Source organism: Melanerpes formicivorus, unplaced genomic scaffold (genome assembly GCF_026170545.1).
Source record: "Melanerpes formicivorus ecotype bairdi unplaced genomic scaffold, bMelFor1.0.p_v2 SCAF_95, whole genome shotgun sequence".
NCBI classification, from domain to species: Eukaryota; Metazoa; Chordata; class Aves; order Piciformes; family Picidae; genus Melanerpes; species Melanerpes formicivorus.
This window is the reverse complement of record NW_027142447.1, coordinates 2,391,314-2,415,559: the sequence shown is the minus strand read 5'-3', so window position 1 is coordinate 2,415,559 and position 24,246 is coordinate 2,391,314. Positions and strand designations below refer to the sequence as shown.

Here is a 24,246-nt window from a genome sequence, read left to right as displayed (position 1 = left end):
GAGCCTGCAGTGTGCCCAGGTGGCCAAGAAGGCCAATGGCATCCTGGCCTGCATCAGGAAGAGTGTGGCCAGCAGGAGCAGGGAGGTCATTCTGCCCCTGTACACTGCACTGGTTAGGCCACACCTCGAGTCCTGTGTCCAATTCTGGGCCCCTCAGTTTAGGAAGGATATTGAGTTGCTGGAACGAGTCCAGAGAAGGTCAATGAAGTTGGTGAGGGGTTTGGAACACAGCCCTGTGAGGAGAGGCTGAGGGAGCTGGGGTTGCTTAGCCTGGAGAAGAGGAGACTCAGGGGTGATCTTACTGCTCTCTACAACTACCTGAAGGGAAGTTGTAGCCAGGCAGAGGTTGGTCTCTTCTCCCAGGCAGTCAGTACCAGAACAAGAGGACACAGTCTCAGGCTGCACCAGGGGAGGTTCAGGTTGGATGTTAGGAAGAAGTTCTATACATAAAGAGTGATTGCCCATTGGAATGTGCTGCCCAAGGAGCTGGTGGAGTCGCTGTCATTGGAGGTGTTCAGGAGGAGAGTTGATGGGGTGCTTGGTGCCATGGGTTAGTTGTTTGGGTGGGTTGGATTGGTTGATGGGTTGGACGTGATGATCTTGAAGGTCTCTTCCTACCTGGTTTGGTTTATTCTAAATAAAGGGTTATTCTAAATAAAGTTTCTCCTTAAGTTCAAGTGAAACCTCCTTTGTCCTAGTTTGTGCCCATTGCCCCATGTCCTATCACTGGACACCCCTGAAAAGAGCCCAGCCCCATCTTCATGTCCTCCACTCAGAACTGGACACAGAACTTCAGGCATGTTGCTGCCTCAATAGTGTTATCCACCAGCACTCCCAGGTCCTTCTCCAGGGAGATGCTTTTCTTTGAAACTGCTCTTCAGCTCATGAAATAGGTCACATATGTGACCTCTTAAAGTTCTGTATCTGAAGAGTAAGGCCTACTGGGAAGGCTTGGGAATCCTTATCCCTCTCCCAACAGCTGAGTTGCTCTACCTGTAACAAATCGTACCCTGCTGGTAACAATAGTTAAGGGCAGTGAAGGGATGGGTCACACAGGATGCTCTTGAACCTCAGCATCAGTCTGGGGCATCTGGGCTGGGCTCTTACTCAGCATGTGCCTCTCTCATTCTCTCCTCCATCCTTTCAGATGAATGCCCTCTGCATGAGCACGTGAGCTTAAGTGGGGACTGGATGGTGTTGTGCCCTGGGAATTGAGGAGTTTGACAGAGCAGCGTGAGGCAAGAGGAGTATGAGAAACATTTTGTCCCTATCACCCTCAGCTTTGTGCTCTGTGTATGCATTTGTTCATTTTTTAATGGGGAGCAGAAGATTGATGGATGAAATTAAGAAGAGGGATGTATAATTGGAAAACAGCTCGGGAAGGCTACAGGCAGCATATTGAAGGCATCCATCAAACATCCAGCTAACGTGGTTAGGGGTGCATAAAACAAACAAGGGCTGCAGGAGACACTGGGTAAAAAAAGGCAAGAGAAAGGGGAATAGGTGGGAAAGGAGAAATAGCAAGGGAGGAGAAGAGCTAGTGGGAGAGGACAATCGCTAATATCTGTGCTGCAATCACATCCAAAGGCTCCTGTTGGGATCAGCACAGGACTGCACAAGCCCATTAAGAGACAGTCCCTGCCCTCTACAGCTTAAACTCAGGAACTACGGATGGGATGGTGGCAGGATCTCGGTTTAGTGATCGCTGGATCACAAGGTTTTCAGGGCAACGAGGCTGGGGAGAGGCCTTGAGCACAGCCCTATGAGGAGAGGCTGAGGGAGCTGGGATTGTTTAGCCTGGAGAAGAGGAGGCTCAGGGGAGACTTTATTGCTGTCTACAACTACCTGAAGGATGCTTGTAGCCACGTGGGGGTGGGTTTCTTCTCCCAGGAAACCAGTACCAGAACAAGAGGACACAGTCTCAAGCTGTGCCAGGGGAGGTTTAGGCTGGAGGTGAGGAGAAAGTTCTTCCCAGAGAGAGTTGTTAGCCATTGGGATGTGCTGCCCAGGGAGGTGGTGGAGTCACCATCCCTGGAGGTGTTCAAGAGGGGATTGGATGTGGCACTTGAAGCCATGGTTTAGTTAGTCATGAGGTGTTGGGTGACAGGTTGGACTTGATGATCTCTGAGGTCTTTTCCAACCTTATTGATTCTATGATCTTGAATCTTATTTAATAGGATCTACTCTGAATGGGTTTAAAGGCAGAAGGTAGGTAACTGGTTGTGCCAGGAATACCCAGAGCAATGCCTGCCAGCCAGGCAGGCAATTAATCTGAGCCTCTTTGGGTGCTTTGGTTTTCATTATAAAATGTAGGTTAAAGCATGTGCATTAAACCTCTGTAAGCCCCACTGGGACCATCAGCAGGCTACCCAGAGGCACTGGCATGCAATTGGGTTGTGATGTTCTGTTTTTCCCAGAGGATGGGCTGATGCTTTCATGGATCACTTTGTGGGAAATACTCCACACAGGGTGGACATTAAGAAAATGTAAAGAACTTTTCTGTGGGGAAAGAGAGAGGTTAAGAGGCTAAAATTACTGGTGAGCTTATAGTCCTGAAAGACTAGAAGGTAAGAAGAGACACTCTTAAGGACTGAGAAGAGGCAAGTTCAAGATGAAAAGGAACAGAGAAGAACACAAGCATGATGAATAGAATAGAATAGAATAGAATAGAATAGAATAGAATAGACCAGACCAGACCAGACCAGACCAGACCAGACCAGACCAGGTTGGAAGAGACCTTCAAGATGATCAAGTCCAACCTATTATCCAATACCATCTAGTCAACTAAACCATGGCACCAAGCACCCTAGCAAGTCTCCTCCTAAACACCTCCAGGGATGGTGACTCCACCACCTCCCCAGGCAGCACATTCCAATGGCCAATCACTCTCTCTGTGTAGAACTTCTTCCTAATCTCCAGCCTAAACCTCCCCTGGCACAGCTTGAGACTGTGTCCCCTTGTGCTGGTGCTGGTTGCCTGGGAGAAGAGAACAACCTCTGCCTGTCCACAACCTCCCTTCAGGTAGTTGTAGAGAGCAATAAGGTCTCCCCTGAGCCTCCTCTTCTCCAGGCTAAGCAACCCCAGCTCCCTCAGCCTCTCCTCACAGGGCTGTGTTCCAAACCCCTCCCCAGCCTTGTTGCCCTTCTCTGGACACCTTCCAGCAACTCAACATCTTTCCTAAACTGAGGAGCCCAGGACTCAAGATGTAGCCTAACCAGTGCTGAGTACAGGGGCACAATGACCTCCCTGCTCCTGCTGGCCACGCTATTCCTAATGCAGGCCAGGATGCCATTGGCCTTCTTGGCTGCCTGGGCACACTGCAGCCTCATGTTCAGCCTACCATCAACCAGTACCCCCAGGTCCCTCTCTGCCTGGCTGCTCTCCAGCCACTCTGACCCCAGCCTGTAGCACTGCATGGGGTTGCTGTGGCCAATGTGCAGAACCTGGCACTTGGATGTGTTCAGTCTCATACCTTTGGATTCTGCCCAGCTCTCCAGCCTGTCGAGGTCCCTCTGCAAAGCAGGAGGTGGCAGTAGGGGAGAGAAGGAAATTGTTTAAAGAGAAAATAAAATATTCCAAGACATTTGCTGAAAAACAATGGGTTAAAGTAATGCCCTCTGTGAGGTTCCCAAGTGGCCTGGTGCTTTATGTGGGGTTGAAATTCTTCAGCACTGCATGCTTTGGAGAAGCAATAGAGAGAAGGTACATGCAGAAAGAAAGGAGCAAGGAGCACCTTGGGAGCTGCACACACAGACAGCACCTTCCACTCATTTGTGGGGTTTGGGAAGCTTGAACAGGGCTGACCATGAGGAGGAGGAGGAGGAGAAAGGACTAGAAAGGTAACTGCTTAAAGCTTTTTAAACCTGATCACCTCTCCTCTGTGCTCTCTTGGTAACACAGCTGCCAGCACAGCCTCCTCTTTTTCCTTCCCTCCAGAAGCAACCTAAGCTTGCAGCAGTGGCAGGACCATGCATGGAAACTGTGCCAGTATCATTAAGGTCTTCTTTTAAAGGGAAGAAACACTGACTACCTGATTCTGGTGGAGGGACATTCATACTTGCAAGCATACTAGAGGAACCAAGGAGCTGTGATGATCCTGAGCCAGGGCCCATGTGGACTTAGGTCTCTGCTGCTGTTATAAGGCAGTGCAGAGCACACTTTGGACCAGTTTCCCAACAGAAATATCTCTGCAAGAGACTAATGAGAGTTTATGCTCCCTTTAGCCTCCTCATGAGCATCACTGTGGTAGCAAGGAAGTCTGCTGAGAGAAGTATTTGGCATCAGAAAGGTAATAGCAGAGGAAACAGATTACAGATGTTACCAGGAGAGAGAGGGGATTAGAATCCAACCATGGAACATCTGGCATCCTTTTTTGAATGACAGCAGAAAGTCCTCAGATGTTAACAAGTACCTTTGCTCTGTACCCCTCAGTGTTTCTATGGGCTGCTGTGCTACAGTACCAGAAATGGATCCCTCTTTCTGAAGCACTGCTTTTGTTGCTGCTGTGTAATAACAGAACCAGGAGATTTTGTACTCAGAGAGGGAGCAAAAAGAAAAGCTCAAAGTTGGAGGAAAATCACAGTATCACCAAGGTTGGAAGAGACCTCAAGGATCATCAAGTCCAACCTGTCACTACAGACCTCATGACTAAACCATGGCACCAAATGTCACTCCCTGTGGCAGAGCCATACAGAGAACAGCACGTACACTAGCCATGTGTGTTGGCTTCCACAAGTAACCTCTAGCATCTCATGTTCATGTGATTTAGTGCACACAGGCTCCTCTTTCAAAGAGGAGAACCAGGACTAGGATCACATCACACCATGACTTTACACAGGACAGAGATATGTCTTCAGTTCAAGAGGGTCAGGGAACTACTGGAGAGAGTCCAACAGAGGGACACAGTGACAAGCAGGGGAGTAGAGCACCTCTCTTACAAGGAGAGGCTGAAAGATCTGAAGGTATCTTATCAATGCTTACCAATATCTAAAGAGTGGAGGCCAAGAGGATGGGGTTGGGCTCTTTTCAGTGGTGCCCAGTGACAGGACAAACTAGAAGGTGGGAGATTTCACTTGAATTCAGGGGAAAACTTCTTTGCTGTGAGGGTGCTGGAGCATTGGACCAGCCTTCCCAGAGAGGCTATGGAGCCTCTCTCTCTCTCTCTGGAGACTTTCAAAACTCACCTGGACTCAATTCTGTGCAACCTGCTCTAGGTGAACCTGCTTTGGCAGAGCAGTTGGACTAGACAACCTTCAGAGGTCTCTTCCAACCTCCACCATTCTGTGAGTCTGTACTGCTGTATAAGGAAGAGGAATTAAAACTGCAGGACTGAAAGAGCTGCTGGCTGCCTTGAGGATGCCTGGCATCTTCTGTTTTGTCCCTTCACATAGGCAGAAACCCAAATCTTGCACACAGTTTTTAAAAGCTCTGTTAAGAGAAGCAAAGGAAATGGTCACCACAGAGCTCAGAAATAAATACCAGCCCTGGAGGGGGGGGCAAGTAACAATCTTGTTTGGCTTCAGAATCAGCAATGGGGACAGCCCTAAAGCCAAGGACAGTGGGTTCATCATGGGGCAGGGGAAGCTCTTTATAGCAACATCAATAGATAAAAGCCTCTATTCAATAGCACAGGAATTGGCCAGGGCAGCTGGATAATGGTCTGGGCTTGTAACATTAATGGGGCTCCTTGTAAAGTTAGACAAAGGCTGTGCTGCATCAGGGCCCAACATTTATCACATCTCCCTCCAAGCAAGCCAAAGGCAGTCTATTAGTTTGGCCTCTAGACTTACTGTCCTAATGTTTGTGGTGGCTGATATTTCAGAGGCCTTACTTAACTCTTTTCTCTGCTCTGGAAGGTAGAGAGATGCCTGGGCATTGGAAGCTCTCTGCAGCATGCTGAGGAGACGTAACCTTCTTACCACGCTCCTGATTGCCTTGCCATGGGCACTCCTCCTAACCTTGTGGCACCAGTATCCCACCACCCATTACCTCAGCCTGCTGAGAAGTAAGTGCAAGAGTTCTGTGGTCAGTGTGGTGGCAGCTGTGGTGATTGCTGGTGCCAACCCTCGGTAACAGATGCTCTCTCATGGGATGGCTTAATCAGAGACAAACTCGTTTGAAGGCACCCTCAAGGTTTGCCTACAAGCCAGCACACAAACTGTACTTAAGAGCACCTTAGGCTGGCTCTGGGGAGAGGGTGCTGGTGTGCTGAGCACTGGTTGCAGACAGACCTGTCCCTGACACTCCCCATAGAGGAAGCAGCCCAGCAGTGATTAGTTTTTAACATCTTTCTTCTTCCCCTTCCTTCCTTCCTTCCTTCCTTCCTTCCTTCCTTCCTTCCTTCCTTCCTTCCTTCCTTCCTTCCTTCCTTCCTTCCTTCCTTCCTTCCTTCCTTCCTTCCTTCCTTCCTTCCTTCCTTCCTTCCTTCCTTCCTTCCTTCCTTCCTTCCTTCCTTCCTTCCTTCCTTCCTTCCTTCCTTCCTTCCTTCCTTCCTTCCTTCCTTCCTTCCTTCCTTCCTTCCTTCCTTCCTTCCTTCCTTTTGCTGCAGAAGAGACAGATGAGAACGTGACCTCTAAAGCTCTCCTCAATGGTACCTCTGCACTGAGAGAAGAAGGTTTCCCATCATGCACTCGGCAGCAGCAAAGCCTAGGGGCAACACCTAAAGTCATCCACAACTATGTGTACTCCAGGCCTCCCCCATGGTCAGACAGCCTGCCAACCATCTTCGTTATCACCCCTACCTACACGCGGCCAGTGCAAAAAGCTGAGCTGACTCGTCTGGCCAACACCTTCCTACATGTACAGAACCTGCACTGGGTGGTGGTGGAGGACTCTCCCCGGAGGACCAACCTGGTATCCAACCTGCTGGAGAAGGCAGGCCTCAATTTCACCCATCTCAATGTGGAGACACCCAAGAGTCTGAAACTAGGACTGTCCTGGATCCCATCCCACACCCCAAGGGGGACACTGCAGAGGAACCTGGGGCTGCACTGGCTGAGGGACAGCTTCAGCAACACTGCACCACCAGAAGGGGTAGTGTATTTTGCTGATGATGATAACACCTACAGCCTGGAGCTCTTTGAAGAGGTAAGAGCCTTAAAATGACATGGGACAGAAAAGTAGGGTATGGCTGCAAAGTCTCTCAAGACCAGATTGCACTTGCAAAGACCTTTAAGTTAGGACTACCACATGGACTAATAGCGTTAACTGGAAGACGTTGCCTAGAGCCCTCCTTGCCCACACTGCACTCAGTAGGAGTTTGGTATAGGGCAGATGAAAACCTACAGTTGATCTAACCCAGTAGTTATGCTGTTAGGAGCACATCTGCCATGGTATAGGCTGCAGATGTGAGTAACTTCATGAAGTTCAACAAGGGCAAGTGTAGGGTACTGCACCTAGGGAGGAATAACCCCCTGCACCAGTACAAGTTAGGGACTGACCTGCTAGAATCAGCTCTGGAAAGAGGGACCTGGGAGTGCTGGTGGGTAACAAGTTCACCAAGAGCCAGTAATGTGCCCTCATGGACAAGAAGGCAAGTGGCATCCTGGGCTGCATAGAGTGTGGGCAGCGGGTGGAAGGAGTTTTTCCTTCCCTTCTACCCTGGTGAGGCCTCATCTGGAGTATGGTGTCCAATTCTGGGCTCCATGGTTCAAGAGGGACAAAGAACTGCTTGAGAAGGCATGGTAAAGGGCTACAATGGTGATTAGGGGACTAGAATATCTCTCTTATGAAGAAAGACTGAGGGACTTGGTGATTTCTAGCATAGAGAAAACTGAGGGGGGATCTTATCAATGCTTATAAACACTTAAAGGGTTGGTGTCAGGAGGATAGGACTGGTTTTTGTTTCTCAGTGGTGCCCAATGACAGGACAAGAGGTAATGGGTGCAAACTGGAACATAGGAAGTTCCACCTAAATATGAGGAGAATCTTCTTTAACTTGGAGTGGGGTAGAGCGCTGGAGCAGGCTACCCAGAGAGGTGCTGGAGTCTCCATCTCTGGAGTCGTTCAAAACCCACCTGGATGCTGCCCTGTGCCAAGGACCAGAGGATGTTTATACCCTCAGGGAGAGATGACCTGATTTAAAGAAGCACAAGAGACGAAATTCTGGCAAAGCATAAATCTGAAATGTTTTAGGAGTGTGATGGGTGGGGTGGAATGGAATGGAATGGAATGGAATGGAATGGAATGGAATGGAATGGAATGGAATAGAATAGAATAGAATAGAATAGAATAGAATAGAATAGAATAGAATAGAATAGAATAGAATAGAATAGAATAGAATAGACCAGGTTGGAAGAGACCTTTGAGATCATTGAGTACAACCCATCACTCAACACCATCTAATCAACTAAAACATGGCACCAAGCACCCCATCCAGTCTCTTCCCAAACACCTCCAGTGATGGTGACTCCACCACCTCTGGGCAGCACACTCCAATGGCCAATCTCTCTCTCTATGAAGAACTTCTTCCTAACATCCTGCCTAAACCTCCCCTGGTGCAGCTTGAGGCTGTGTCCTCTTGTTCTGGCGCTGGTTGGCTGGGAGAAGAGACCAACCCCCACCTGGCTACAACCTCCCTTCAGGTAGTTGTAAAGAGGTCTCCCCTGAGCCTCCTCTTCTCCAGGCTAAGCAACCCCAGCTCCCTCAGCCTCTCCTCATAGGGTTTGTGCTCAAGACCTCTCCCCAGCCTAACTGCCCTTCTCTGATTCTCTGATTCTCTGACTCTATACTGGGTTGGGACAAAGGTGGCGGTGTGGAGCTCTCAGCACTGTTTCTTTCTGGCACACAGATGCGCTACACCAGGAGGGTGTCAGTCTGGCCAGTGGCTTTCGTTGGGGGGCTGCGCTACGAGTCCCCAAAAGTGAGCCCGGCAGGGAAGGTGGTGGGCTGGAAAACCGTCTTCGACCCCAACCGGCCCTTCGCGATTGACATGGCTGGGTTTGCCATCAGCATCAAGCTGATTTTGGAGAAGCCTCAGGCCAGTTTCAAGCTGGAGGGAGTGAAAGGAGGCTACCAGGAAACCAGTCTGCTGAAGGATCTAGTGACTATGGACGGGCTGGAGCCCAAAGCAGCCAACTGCACCAAGGTCAGTGTGGTGGTTTAAGCCTTAACTGGGAGTTAAGAGCTCAGATGGGGACAAGGCTGAGAATCTCTCCCCTGCTCCCCCCTCCTCCTCCCTACAGAGAGGGGGACAAAAAAGAAATGAAGCAAATCCCCAAACAATAATTTGGAGTTGGCTTGGAAGTAGAGAAGTAAAGAGTTTTCTTTAAACAATATATATATATATATATATATATACTATATATATATATATATATATATATATACACATATATACACATATAGGGAGAGAGAGAGAACAATAACAGGTAAGGTTCACAAGGGCAAGGAACAAGGATGGATGGAAGGGGGACAAAGAAGAGGAATACAAAACCAGTCTCTCTCTGAAGAGGCACAGATTCAGCAGGGAGAAGGATCAGGCCTGACCACGTAGCAGAGGAGCAGGAAGGCAGCTGCAGTAGCTCTCATCCAGGAGAGGCAGGAGCCAAAAGGAGGCCTAATAGCTGCAATGCCCTGCTTTTTATACCCTAGCTGGGCAGGGAGGGGGGAGTGGAACAGACTCAGTTTCCCAGGAGGAAAATGCCCTGCAGGGAGGGCAAAGCACCCGCAAGCCCTCCACCCTGGTTTGTTTTTGTTTCCAGAATGGGCCTTGACCCACCACAGTGAGTAGGACAAGAGAACTTGGAGATACACTTTTCTTGTTGGGTCCTGGCTTCTTTTTTTCAGCCTTCTGCCATGCTTCTCCACCTTTCTCTGTGCTTACCCTGCTGCAGTGCAGAATGGTGTTAGAACAGTCAGGCAGAGCTTGCCAAATTCTTCATAGATGCAAAGCTCAGAGAGCACTGAGGTACCATTAGTGCTATGCACTCTCTTAACAAAGAGCCTCAGATGTACACTTCGTGCCCAGATTGTTTTTCCAATATCCAGGAGGATTGGCAGAGGGTTGACTCTGGGGTTTCAGTCCAGAATGATCCTTTCTTCTTGTCACTGTTTCATGTGCCTGTGAAGTCTCTCCCAGGTTTAACCCCTCTGAATTACATGCTTCAAACAGCTGTGAGCCACAGGTTGCTGAGGATCCCACCTGATGAATGCGCTGCTCTCAGTGTTTCCATGGCATCCAGAGTCCCTGAACTCTTTGTGATTCCTTCTAGGTGTTGGTCTGGCACACAAGAACTGAGAGGCCCACTCTGGTTAATGAAGGCAAGCGTGGATTTACAGACCCCAGAGTAGAGGTGTAAGCAGGGAGCCTGCTCCAGGGTGTGAGTAACCTTGTCTTGACTGGTTTGGGCAAGACAAATAATCTGCACTTGTCTTCTTGTTTATGTGATTATTTCCTTAAAGACTGCATATATGTTTGTCCCAGTAACTCCTTTACCATGCCACCCTTTCCACAAGAAGTAGACTCTCAACTTTACCCACTTGGGATCAATATTTCATAATTCCTCAAGTCTCCTTGCAGCAACGAGGCTGGGGAGAGGCCTTGAGCACATGCCCTATGAGGAGAGGCTGAAGGAGCTGGGGTTGTTTACCCTGGAGAAGAGAAGGCTCAGAGGAGACCTTATTGCTCTTTATAACTATCTGAAGGGAGGTTGTGGCCAGGTGGGGGTTGGTCTCTTCTCCCAGGCAACCAACACCAGAACAAGAGGACACAGTCTCAAGCTGTGCCAGGGGAGGTTTAGGCTGGAGGTGAGGAGAAAGTTCTTCCCAGAAAGAGAGATTGGCCATTGGAATGTGCTGCCCAGGGAGGTGGTGGAGTCACCATCACTGGAGGTGTTTAGGAAGGGGAGACTGGATGGGGTGCTTGGTGCCATGGTTTAGTTGATTAGATGGTGTTGAGTGATAGGTTGGACTTGATGGTCTCGAAGGTCTCTTCCAACCTGGTTAATTCTATTCTATTCTATTCTATTCTATTCTATTCTATTCTATTCTATTCTATTCTATTCTATTCTATTCTATTCCATTCCATTCCATTCCATTCCATGCCATGCCATGCCATGCCATTCCATTCTATTCCATATTGAACTTTGGCCTGAACCCAGAGAGAGAAAACTGGCAGGAGAATATCACAAGCCAAATTCCTTGCTCCCCTATTTCTGCCAGTTTCAGCCTCTCTTTATTGTCAAAGTTGTCCCCCAGTGTGTAGAAACAGGCCACACTCCTGCTAGCCTTGCCACCTCTGCAGTGCTTTCTGCATCTGCCTGCAGCTTTTAGCCTGCAGGAACGACCATGGTGTGGGTGCAGCAGGGAAGGGCTGATGGGACACTTAGAATAGAATCATAGAATCAATAAGGTTGGAAAAGACCTCAGAGATCATCAGGTCCAACTTGTCACCCAAGATCTCATGACTACTAAACCATGGCTTCAAGTGGCACTTAGACCACTTCAAAATAGGAACCAGGAAAGCAAAACCTACACCAGCTCTCACAGAATTTGAGGAGCTTAGCACCAACTTTTCCAAAGCTAGGAATATATCTGCTGCTGAAGAGAAGTAATAAAGGTACTGGGAATGCCTTTGTGATCCACAGAGCCAGGTCAGCAGGAGGATTATGGCCACCAGAGGTGAGTGCTGAAATGTATCAGAGATCAGTGATATGTTCCAAGAAATAAAGACTGGTGAAGAATAAGCTTCAGCAGAGCTACAACCTCCTCTGCCAACTGCCATGCCTTCTGACCCCAATGTCTGCCCTGGGCAGATTCCCAGCCCAACAGTCCCAAAGGAATAAAGGTATCCAATCTGGCAGTACTCAGCTGTTTCTGGAATGACTCATATCAGTGGCAGGCATACAGGATGCTGAATGATTTACTCCTACTTTGGAAGATATGCCAGGGCTGCTTTCAGTCCTGACCCCAATAGACACCTCAGCTCAGCTCTGCTGGTAGAAATGAAACTGACAGCTTTCATACAGGCAGCTGTGAGTACTTCAGCTTCTGCATTGATCTGCTGTGTGCATAACTAGTAGCTGCACGCTGCATTGCCACATCATCTCATCAGGAGTGACAGCTGTACAAAGAGTGCAAAGCAATCCCAGTGCCTGCATGCTCAGCGACAGATGGGAGGGACAGGTGTCACTTGCCTAAACACAGACACCTGGTGTCACCATAGGGACCCTGAGGTAGCCTACCTGTCCCTCCTTTAGGGCACAAACACAAATTCCTTACCCTCCAGAGGGACCTTGAGCAGCTGGACAGATGGGCAGAGCCCAACAGGATGGCATTCAACAAGTCCAAGTGCCAGGGGCTGCACTTTGGCCACAACAACTCCATGCAGTGCTACAGGCTGGGGTCAGAGTGGCTGGAGAGCAGCCAGGCAGAGAGGGACCTGGGGGGACTGGTTGACAGTAGGCTGAACATGAGCCAGCAGTGTGCCCAGGTGGCTAAGAGGGTCAATGGCATCCTGGCCTGCATCAGGAATAGTGTGGCTAGTAGGAGCAGGAAAGTCATTGTGCCCCTGCACTCAGCACTGGTTAGGCCACACCTTGAGTCCTGTGTCCAGTTCTGGGCCCCTCAGTTTAAGAAGGACATTGAGACTCTTGAATGTGTCCAGAAAAGGGCAACGAGGCTGGGGAGAGGTCTGGAGCACAGCCCTGTGAGGAGAGGCTGAGGGAGCTGGGGTTGCTTAGCCTGGAGAAGAGGAGGCTCAGAGGAGACTTTATTGCTGTCTACAACTACCGAAAGGGAGGTTGTAGCCAGGTGAGGGTTGGTCTCTTCTCCCAGGCAACCAGCAGCAGAACAAGAGGACACAGTCTCAAGCTGTGCCAGGGGAAGTTTAAGCTTGAGGTGAGGAGAAAGTTCTTCACCAAGAGAGTCATTCGTCATTGGAATGTGCTGCCCAGGGAGGTGGTGGAGTCACCATCCCTGGAGGTGTTCAAGAGAGGACTGGACATGGCACTTGGTGCCATGGTTTAGTACTCATGAGGTGTTGGGTGACAGGTTGGACTTGATCTTTGACCTTTTTTCCAACCTTATTGATTCTATGATCCTATATCTGCCAGCTTTTGATTAATATCTCAGATATCCTAGCAACCCACAAATGATGCTAGATGCTTGTGCTTAGGCAGCAGCCCCTCTTTTAATCTGTGCCTCAATTACTGGCTCATTTTACACACCTACCTACGCTGGGTCTGCAGTAGGCTAAAGCTGTGACTGCCCATGAGGACTCAGAACCCAGTTAACTCCTCTGGAGGTACCCCTCACTTTGTAAAGAATGAGCAGGCTCCTAACAGCTCACACACATTAGACCTGCCTTGCTCACTTGTCAGAGGAGGAGTTGATTGCTCCACTACAGATGCAGAGTGTGGATGTGATGTTTCCATAAGTGTGCCATTTGTGTTTCAGTGCTTTTGTCCTTGTCCTCTTTCCCTGACTAAACACTCAGCCATCCTCCAGGAGACATGCCACACACCTGCTATGGATTCTCCTGGGAATGGTTCCCCATAGGTAATTTCATAGAATCAATAAGGCTGGAAAAGACCTCAAAGATCATCAAGTCCAACCTGTCACCCAGCATCTCAGGACTACTAAGCCATGGCTCCAAGTGCCACATCCAATCCCCTCTTGAACACCTCCAGGGATGGTGACTCCACCACCTCCCTGGGCAGCACATTCCAATGGCCAATTACTCTTTCTGTGAAGAACTTTCTCCTCACCTCCAGTCTAAACTTCCCCTGGTGCAGCTTGAGACATTGTCCCTTTGTGAGAAAGGGAAGCAACTGGCTTGAGAGATCAAGATACTGCCACTCATTAAGCACAAGGACTTGCACTCTCTAGAGTCATCCTCTTTGGTGCTTTCAAGCAAGAGCATTGGCTGAGCTACCTCTGTAGACTTTGAAGGAGCTTTTCACTTGCACTAGCAGCAAATTTGACCACAATCCTTTTTGCACCACTGTCTGCCATATAGGCCAGCTGCTCTGACCTGCCAAGTGGGCAGGTGGCATCCATTCCAGGGGACAACTGCAAGGTAAACTGCTTGACTGGGCAGTTAAGCAAATTCATTAGATTCCCCACCGTTAAAGCTTTAAATTGAGTTCTCTGCTAACTACTGCAGTGTTGGGGAGGTCCTTGCTGCCAAGGCTGCTGAGCTGCAGAACCTTGACACACATGATCTGGATAAGCCAGTGGTGAGAATAAAAAGAGGTAAAATTGCTCCCCTGAGGATGTTCTGTTCTTAGGCACACCAGGGACAGTATTTCTGTCTTTCCCTCCTGGTGGTTAGTCCTTGCTGAGGATCTGATCAAGCCTTTTAACACCAGCATAGGTGAGGCAGGCTGACATTGCTCGGTTTGCATTGGGTGCTCTAGTTGGACCACTTGCTTGCCATATGGAATGTGCTGCTCAGGGAGGTGGTGGAGGAGAGACTGATCAACAGAAAAATGACCATGAGCCACCAGTATGCCCAGGTGGCCAAGAAGGCCAACAGCATCCTGGCCTGTATCAAGCCAGTGTGACAAGCAGGACCAGGAAGGGATTGTGTCCCTGTCCTCACTATTGGTAAGAGCACAGCTTGAATACTGAGTTCAGTTTTGGCACCCTCACTACAAGAAAGACATTGAGGTGGTGGAGGGGATCCAGAGAAGGGCAATGAAGATGAAAAGGGGTCTGGAAACAGGTCTTGTGAGGATGGCTGAGGGAACTGGGATTGTTTAGTCTGGGGGAAAGAAGACTGAGGGGAGTCCTACTGACTCTCTACAGCTCCCTGAGAAGAGGTTGTAGTGAGATGGTTGTCAGGCTCTTCTCCCAAGTAATAAGTGACAGGATAAGAACCAGTCTCAAGCTGTGCTAGGGGAGGTTTAGATTGGCTATTAGGAAGCAACCTTTTTACTGAAAGAGTGGTCAGGCATTGGAACAGGCAGCCCAGGGAGGTGGTGGACTCACCTTTCCTGGAGGTGCTCTAAAACCCATGAAGACATGGAGCTTAGGGACATGGTTTAATGGCCAAAGGGCTTTTCAAACCTTAGTGATTCTATGGTTCTGTGACTCTTACCTCATCTTATGTTTGCTTTAACAGAGGCAGCAAGCAGTGATCCTGAAGTTTGTCAGCAACAACAGCAGCTGTGTGCCCCTGCCTGCTCTGTCTAATCCTCTGCCCTACTGATGAAGGATGATAACCACCCCCCAAAACGTCTCCATGTCAGCGAGCTCCCACTGCACAAAAGGTGGTAACAACCAGGGACAGAGCTGAAGTGGTGCCCTGCAATCCTATAGCTCTTCACCCTTAACTTGATGCAAAATCTCTTGTTGCCCACCTGGGAGAGCAGTGCTTCTCCTCCCCTGCAGGCTCTGTGTTTTTAACCATTCCTCAAAATTTCTTACATGTGATCTCCACTCTCAGCTGTGCCAGTAGAGAGGCTGAAATCCAGGAGGGGTGCAGGTGCCTCTGAAGGTTGCTCCAGGCATATCATAAAACCTGAACTTCAGTACAGCTGCTGTGGAGCTGCAGTGGTCCCAGGACATGAGCTGTTGCACAAGCACAAACGTGGACCTGTTACCCTGAGGCTGCTATGTTCTCAAAACCACCTTAAAACAAAGCTAGTCTGAAAGAGGCTTTTCCTCTGAAGGATGCACCCAGATAACTCCATGGATCAGCCTTCAGTATTGGAGAGGAGGCTGAGCTGAAGCACCTCATTTGGGGTTTGTGAGTTCAGAAGGGATCTGGAGCCTGTGCCTTTGCTGACAACTGGAACTGCCCTTGCTTGACATTGTTTTGGAAAATGCCATCCCAGATTCCCAGAGCCATCTGGATAAATATCCTCTCCCTCTCAGGGAGACCCAGGAGGTACTGCAGCTCAGAGGCCATGCCTCCATGGCTCACTGGAGAGACCAGAAAGGAGGGGCAAAGATGGGTAGACTGACAAGTGTTGTTTCTAGCCTGGAACCCTGCTGCAGCACCATCAGGAACTTCAGTAGCCTCAGATCACAGATTTGCTTCCTAGACCTTCAGAAGGGAAAACACCTCTCTGAGCTGGAGGTGGGTGAGAAGTGTTGAGAGAAAAGGAGCTCTCAGCCTGCACTCCTCTCCTGTGAGGAGGAATCTGGAGAGACACCATTGAGAAACATTGTTTTGAGCATGTAGATGCTAAGTGAAATAGCAAACGTGACATGGTTTTCCAGTAGAACGCTGAAAGCCATGGGTAGCGCTGGGAAATGAGAGAGGCTGGTGGCATGTGGAGGGGTTTCCCTTTCCCTCAATAAAACAGGAAGGCAGCCAGGTGGAAGGCAGCCCACAAAGGAGGAGGTGGCAAATGAGGACTGCAGGAAGGATGCACTGGATTAAAAGCACAAGTGTTGGTAGCATGTGTGTGCGTGGGGAGTGGTGTCGCTGTGACTCTCCCGGGAAGATTCCTTGAATGACCCAGAAACCCCTCTGAAAACCATCCTGGAAAGCCTCTTCACTCAGGCCATGAGAAACAAGGCTGTAGGCATTCAAAAACACACTGAGGGTTTCACAGCTGGGGAAAAGTTGTGAGCATTTGAGTCATTCCCTGCCCAAGGAATTCTAGGCTGGCAGGAACCTTATTGATTTGTTGATTCGTTTACGCTGGGATTCTTCTCTGCCTCCTCCTCATTTCATTTTGGTTTTCAGCTTAGATCCCCTGACATGTTCATGAGGAAAGAATATTCTCACCCCAGAACTGTAGAGCCTGGTGCTCACTGATGAATGTCTTATGTTCTGCTCTCCCTGGGGTTTCTTCACAGTGGTGTCTTAAACTGGCAAAATAATCAGGATCACAGCAAGGAGGAGAATAGAGCAAAGGGAATTACGGTTCCTTATTGAAGAGACGTGGGTGGCACTAAGTTTCTGGCTTCTGAGCAAATGTGGCAAGGTGAAAACATGTGCAAAGGAGTACCTCAGTCATCAGAGAGTCCCCATGGGACCTTGGGAAGCCTCCATGAAGGGGGTTCTTTGAAGGGTATCTGAGAGAGGAAGCCAGCCTTCAAATGGGGAACAAGCAGCTGCACGATCTGCTATAGAGGGAGGCTAAAACGCAGGAGGGGGCAAAGAGGATGAGATGCCTCCTGTCAGAGATGGTTGCAGGAGAGAGCAAAGAACAGGCAGTAAATAGAGAAATGGAGGCTGTGGCCAGGAAATGGAAGGCTTAGGTCAGGGTCTTTCTACATGAACACACCCTGCTAGCTATGTCAGAATGAAGAAATACTGAATGGGCTGTGAAAACAGCCTCTGCTCTGGACCCCAGAAATGTCCTTGCAGAGGAAGGGTCTGGCATACTGGCACTAGATAGCATGAAGGAGGCCTGGAGTCCACAGAACACTTCTTATTCTCCATTTGTCAGAGCTTTGTGCACAGGTCTTGCACTCCAGTGGATGCTGACAACCCATCCTGCAACCAGAGAAGTGGGCTCAATACTTCCACCCAGCACTAAACCAAGACTAAGTCCCTTTGTTTGTGTTTTTGAGGAGTTGATCAATGATGCTCCATTTTCTCCTCTGAGATGGGCATGGGTTTTGCCCATATGAACAGGGGGGAAATATGGGGTTAAATTCCCTGCTCTTTAACCTTGTACAGGCCCTACACAGGGACTTTGGCACTGACAGTGGGTGTTTGGATTAAGGATCTATTCCCACCGTGAAAGATACCCTCACACATATGTCTCTAGAGGGTTGTTCTTTAGTCATCCTTACAAGAAAGCAAAACTGGGGTCTGGATTCCTGTGATGTGCATTATGCTATCAGCTCAGTGCCAGGCAGGCTGGCCCCAGCACACCATCTCTATTCTTGCCCCAGCCTGGCCCTGTGGGGGAGAGTTTCTGTCAATCAAGAAATTCTGTCAGCCGCTAAGTTGGGCAGGACCAAGACCTCGTATGGACAGCATGGATGTACACAGCCAACATTCCAGGCTAGCAGGCATTGGGACCTGTTCAGCACAGATACTCCCATTCCTGTAGAGCAGCTTAAAGACAGCAAGGACTGCTGCTGGTCAAGGTGTATCATTGAAGGGTAGCTGAGTAACAGGCATCACCATTTAGGAGAGCTGTTTGTTGGCAGAGCTGGGTTGGGGAGCACAGGGGTGAAGCAGCAGTCAGAGCTACACGCTTCAAGGAAAGCAAATGCTGTGAAGGAGGGAAGCTGCAGGCCAAGCCTGAAGGATTTAGAGAAGGCACCTCAGCACCTGGTTTTTACTAGCATATTAGTCTCTGATATTCATGTTCTCTCAGATTCATCCAGCTCACCAACCAAGGAATACTACTAACCTTTTCTGTTGCAGAAAATCCTGTGGACAAGGGAAAGAAAATGTCAAGAAAGTACTTTTTAATGGTTATTTATTTATATTGAATGGTACTAGAGCGTTATTAAATATGATGTGAATAGTATGTAGAGATGCTGTGCTGTTCTCTTGTCTACTCCTTACCCAGGAAAACACAGCCTGGACTCCATTATGGAGAAGGTATCAGTCATAGAATAGAATAGAATAGAATAGAATAGAATAGAATAGAATAGAATAGAATAGAATAGAATAGAATAGAATAGAATAGAATGGAATGGAATGGAATGGAATGGAATGGAATAGAATAGAATTAACCAGGTTGGAAAAGACCTTCAAGATCACTGAGTCCAACCTATCACCCAACAGCAATCAATCAACTAAACCATGGCACCAAGTGCCTCATCCAGTCTCTTCCTAAACACCTCCAGGGATGGTGACTCCACCACCTCCCTGGGCAGCACATTCCAATGATGAATGACTCACTCGGTGAAGAACTTTCTCCTCACCTCGAGTCTAAACCTCCCCTGGCGCAGCTACCTGGTTGCTACCCTGGTTGCTACCTTCCTCTTCCTGTGAAAGAAACCCTGGCAACTGGAAGGCCAGTGGGTAAGACCCATTGATCAGTACTGCCTGAGTGCCCTGCTTGGTGTCACTCTGTTACACCAGTGCATCCTTCCTCCCTTCCTTGGGCCCTGCATTTTCAAGGCCAAGCTTCCCAGCCGCTTTGCTGCATTTTCAACAGGGATCTGGGGCAAGCCCCAAGAGGCAAAGCAGAGAGGAGAAGGGGAAAGAGAAAGAGAAAGCAAGAATGAATCTTATTAAATGGAGCGAGGTACTTCTCAGTCTCTCATCATGTTTGGGGCTGATTGGAGGTGAAATTACAGTTGGAGAGAGTGAAAGCCCCCTCCCCTGGGACAACCCAGCGGCTCTCACACAAACTTAATTTCAAGCTCTGCTGCAGATGGTGTTTGTCTTTTCTATTTTTTTTTTCCCCTTGTATACATTCAATTTAATTTCTCAGGCAGAGATGTGAAAATGAGAAAGGCAGACCTTTGACTGTGAAGACAGCCCAGTGCTGGCTTCTTACATACCCAGCCTCACATATTTTTATTTCCCCCTTCCTCACCACTCTCAATAAATTTGTGTGCAGGTGCTGCTAAAGTGCCCAACGCCTCCCTTCCATGCTTCAGTGGAGAGACATTTGTTTGGGGTGGATCTTTTTTTTATTGCATTTAAGTAATCTGATTCATTTTTAATTCAAAACACATCCCAGTTATCCACAGCTCTGTTGAAAACAGGAGCACTGTGACCTTGAAAAGGCTCTGACCTGCTGGCACCACAACATTCTGATCTGTACTCTGCTTTCTAGTCCTTACTTGTTTGGTTTCTCGTGAGAAAAAGGCTCACAGTGATTTCTGATCCACCTGTTTCAGTGACAACAGCTGAAGGATAAGGAGAGGAGCTGCATTCAGCTTTGGAAGGCTCCTGAAGGAGGGATTCCAATAGAACAGAATAGAATAGAATAGAATAGAATAGAATAGAATAGAATAGAATAGAATAGAATAGAATAGAATAGAATAGAATAGAATAGAATAGAATAGAATAGAATAGACCAGGTTGGAAAAGACCTTTGAGGTCATCTACTCCAACCTATCACCCAACACCATCTAATCAACTAAACCATGGCACCAAGCACCATATCCAGTCTCTTCCTAAACACCTCCACTGATGATGACTCCACCACCTCCCTGGCAGCACATTCCAATGGCCAATCTCTCTTTCTATGAAGAACTTCTTTCCAACATCCAGCCTAAACCTCCCCTGGCTCAGCTTGAGACTGTGTCCTCTTGTTCTGGTGCTGGTTGCCTGGGAGAAGAGACCAACCCCCACCTGGCTACAACTTCCCTTCAGATAGTTGTAGACAACAAGAAGGTCTCCTCTGAGCCTCCTCTTCTCCAGGCTAAGCAACCCCAGCTCCCTCAGCCTCTCCTCACAGGGCTGTGCTCCAAACCTCCCCCCAGCTTTGTTGCCCTTCTCTGGACACCTTCCAGCAGCTCAACATCTTTCCTAAACTGAGAGGCCCAGAGCTGGACACAGGAATTCTCTCAGCCCACACAGAAACACATGCCGTTCAGCTGCTCTGCAGACAGCTGACCTAGGCAGTTTTATGTTGGTTTTCCAGCCTTCAGAGAATACACAGAGAGGTAAAAATACAGCTTGAGGGAGGTTGTTTCCTTTCCAGCTGACCTGCTGCCGCTTCTGCCCAGAAACTGACAAAGGATGACCATTTTTACAGCTAAGCTCTGACTACAAGGAAGTTAGGAGTGCCACTGGAGCTGGACAATTCCAGTGGGTTTCAGCTTTTCCCTGTCTCCAAGACAGATGGAGGCAGACAGGCCTTGCCTAAGTCATTCCTACATCATGATTTCCTACTGTGACCCAAGGGAGGATTGCAAGCAAAGCATGAAGCATAAAGCAGTACCAGGCTCTAAAACAATTGTTGTCTGCAACCCTAGGTCATACCATGAAAAGCTTGGTTCCTCTGTTTGTTTCATGGTTGACAGAGAGATTAATTCTTTCCTGTCCATGGCATTGTACTTCCCAGGCCTTCCAGCAGGATAGTCATTGTTGCTTTGTTGTATGGAGGGGAGAACAAGCAGGGTGGGTTTGCCATGGTCATGGGGCAAATGGCACAGGGAGAGCATAAATGGTGGAAACTCACAGCAGCATGCAGGAGCAGTGGGTGGGTTTCAATAAAGCAAAGCTTTGCTTAGGCAGAAGAAAGGTTCCATTCATTTTTCATTTAAAAAACCCCCAATTAATATTAAATGTGACAATTTTACATCCAGGCCTTAAGCAATCCACTTAAACTGAGTAACAGGTTGGTCTACACAGCAGAATGACTGAGGTGATGTTTCCTATAGATGTGTCCCCTACATCTTCATCCAGTTCTGAAGTGTGAGTTCTCCAAGCTCCCCATACAGATAAAATCATATCATCATTTTGGTTGGGAGGGGCTGGGCTTTCCCACATACTACCATCAGGCCTGGTGTCATATAAAACCAACCTTGATCAAAGAACCTAAAGCCCTGCCTGCAGCACCAGTCTCTGAGCCAAGTATTTACTGAATTCATGCTTCCATTCCATTCCATTCCATTCCATTCCATTCCATTCCATTCCATGGAATAGAATAGAATAGAATAGAATAGAATAGAATAGACCAGACCAGACCAGACCAGACCAGGTTGGAAGAGACCTTCAAGATCATCACTTGTCATCACCTGCAACTGGAAGGAGGGAAAAGAAAATATCTTGCACCTCAGACTCTTTCACCAACCTCCCCAAGGCCCTGAATTCTCTCTTCATTCCTCTCAGGTTGGAGGGCGGACTTCAGGCTACTCAAGGAACTAATTCAGAGGGTTCCTTGGGATAAAGCCCTTAAAAACAAAGGGGTCCAGGAGAACTGGGCCTGCTTCAAGGAAGAACTGTTGAAGGCGCAGGAACAGGCTGTGCCAATGTGCCAGAAGATGAGCCGCCAGGGCAGACGGCCAACCTGGATGGGCAATGAACTTCTAAAAGAACTAAGGGGAAAAAAGAGGGTGTATCATCTTTGGAAGAAAGGGGAGGCAACCCATGAAACATTTAAGGATGTTGCTAGGTCTTGTAGGAAGAAAATAAGGGTGGCAAAAGCACATTTGGAGCTTAGCCTGGCCTCTGCTGTGAAGGACAACAAAAAGTCCCTCTACAAATACATTAATAGCAAGAGGAAGGGGAAGGACAACCACCACTCCTTGGGGATTGGACATGGAGGGGAACGTTGTAACAAAGGATGAGGAAACTTAACACCTTCTTTGCCTCAATTTTTACTGGCAGGACAGAATGTCTTCCAGACAGCTGGCCTGCAGAGCTGGCAGAAGGAGCCAGGGAGCTGCATAGTTTTCCTCTGTTCCAGAACAGGGTAGTTGGTGATCTGCTCAGCCGCCTGGAGCCCCACAAGTCCATGGGACCAGATGGGATCCATCCTAGGGTGCTGAGAGAGCTATCAGAGGAGCTGGCCAAGCCGCTCTCCATCATTTTTCAGCAGTCCTGGCTCACTGGAGAGGTCCCAGAGGACTGGAAGCTGGCCAACGTGGTGCCCATCCACAAGAAGGGCTGGTTGGATGAGCCAGGGAATTACAGGCCTGTCAGCCTGACCTCAGTGCCAGGCAAGATCATGGAACAGGTCATCTTGAGTGCATTAACACAGCACTTAGAGGATGGCCAAGGGATCAGGCCTAGCCAGCATGGATTTAGGAAGGGCAGGTCCTGCCTCACCAACCTGATCTCCTTCTATGATCAGGTGACAGCCTGGTGGATGTGGGGCAGGCTGTGGATGTAGTCTACCTGGACTTCAGCAAGGCCTTTGACACTGTTCCCCACAGCAAACTCCTGGAAAAGCTGTCAGCCCATGGCTTGGATGGGAGCACACTGCACTGGGTTAGGAACTGGCTGGAGGGCTGAGCCCAGAGAGTGGTGGTGAATGGTGCCACATCCAGTTGGCAGCCAGGCACCAGTGGTGTGCCCCAAGGATCAGTGCTGGGCCCTGTGCTCTTTAACATCTTTATTGATGATCTGGATGAGGGCACAAAGTCCATCATCAGTAAATTTGTGGACGACACCAAGCTTGGAGAAGGAGTTGATCTGCTGGAGGGTAGAGAGGCTCTGCAGAGGGACCTCGACAGGCTGGACAGATGGGCAGAGTCCAACGGCATGAGATTTAACGCATCCAAGTGCCGGGTTCTGCACATTGGCCACAACAACCCCATGCAGTGCTACAGGCTGGGGTCAGAGTGACTGGAGAGTGGCCAGGTAGAGAGGGACCTGGGGGGGCTGGTCGATGGTAGGCTGAACATGAGCCTGCAGTGTGCCCAGGCAGCCAGGAGGGCCAATGGCATCCTGGCCTGCATCAGGAACAGTGTGGCCAGCAGGAGCAGGGAGGTCATTCTGCCCCTGTACACTGCACTGGTTAGGCCACACCTTGAGTCCTGTGTCCAGTTCTGGGCCCCTCAGTTTAGGAAGGAGGTTGACTTGCTGGAGTGTGTCCAGAGAAGGGCAACAAAGTTGGTGAGGGGTTTGGAACACAGCCCTGTGAGGAGAGGCTGAGGGAGCTGGGGTTGCTTAGCCTGGAGAAGAGGAGACTCAGGGGAGACCTTCTTGCTCTCTACAATTACCTGAAGGGAGGTTGTAGACAGGCAGAGGTTGGTCTCTTCTCCCAGGCAGCCAGCACCAGAACAAGAGGACACAGTCTCAGGCTGCACCAGGGGAGGTTCAGGCTGGAGGTCAGGAGGAAGTTTTACACAGAGAGAGTGATTGCCCATTGGAATGGGCTGCCTGGGGAGGTGGTGGAGTCACCATCACTGGAGGTGTTCAGGAGGAGACTTGACAGGGTGCTTGGTTGCATGATTTAGTTGGTTGGGTGGTGTTGGATGATAGGTTGGACTCCATGATCTTGAAGGTCTCTTCCAACCTGGTCTGGTCCGGTCCATTCCATTCCATTCCATTCCATTCCATTCCATTCCATTCCATTCCATTCCATTCCATTCCATTCCATTCCATTCCCTCCACCACCTTCCTGAGCAGCCTAACACCTCACCGCCCTTTCAGCAGAGAATTTTTTCCTGTTGTTGGGTCAGTCCTTTAACTAGTTTACGCCTAGAAGAGCAGCACCCATCAGCATCCACCCTTACCCTTCTGCCCACCCCACAGCCCCGCTCGTCGCCGGCCGCCCTGTCTGAGGGCCGTCCTAGCGCCTGGCGCTGAGGAGAGCCCGGGGACTACCTTTCCCAGAATGCCCTTCGGCAGCAGGGCCGGGGCGGGCTCAGCCCTACTCCGTCTTGCATGCCGGGAGTTGTAGTCTCGCCAACGCAAGGGAACGGCGGGCACGGGCTGTGGTAGCGGTTGAGGCTGCGTGGAACCGGCCTCAGCGC

At 49.2% G+C, this 24,246-nt stretch overlaps 1 protein-coding gene across 2 annotated transcripts in view; it reads left to right on the top strand.

The window, feature by feature from the left end:
* LOC137455283 (galactosylgalactosylxylosylprotein 3-beta-glucuronosyltransferase 1-like) overlaps positions 1–18,392 on the top strand; it is a 40,327-nt gene extending 21,935 nt beyond the window's left edge. The window contains exons 2-6 of one of the 2 annotated variants that reach the window (XM_068165957.1): positions 5,860–6,004; positions 6,548–7,086; positions 8,789–9,085; positions 10,212–10,319; positions 15,065–18,392. In XM_068165957.1, coding sequence (XP_068022058.1) covers positions 5,893–6,004; positions 6,548–7,086; positions 8,789–9,085; positions 10,212–10,298 — 1,035 coding nt within the window. In that variant the 5' untranslated portion in view covers positions 5,860–5,892 and the 3' untranslated portion in view covers positions 10,299–10,319; positions 15,065–18,392. Of the gene's footprint in view, positions 1–5,855; positions 6,005–6,547; positions 7,087–8,788; positions 9,086–10,211; positions 10,320–15,064 lie in introns of both variants that reach the window. The other variant, XM_068165956.1, reaches the window with a different exon arrangement.
* The last annotated feature ends 5,854 nt before the right edge of the window (positions 18,393–24,246 follow it).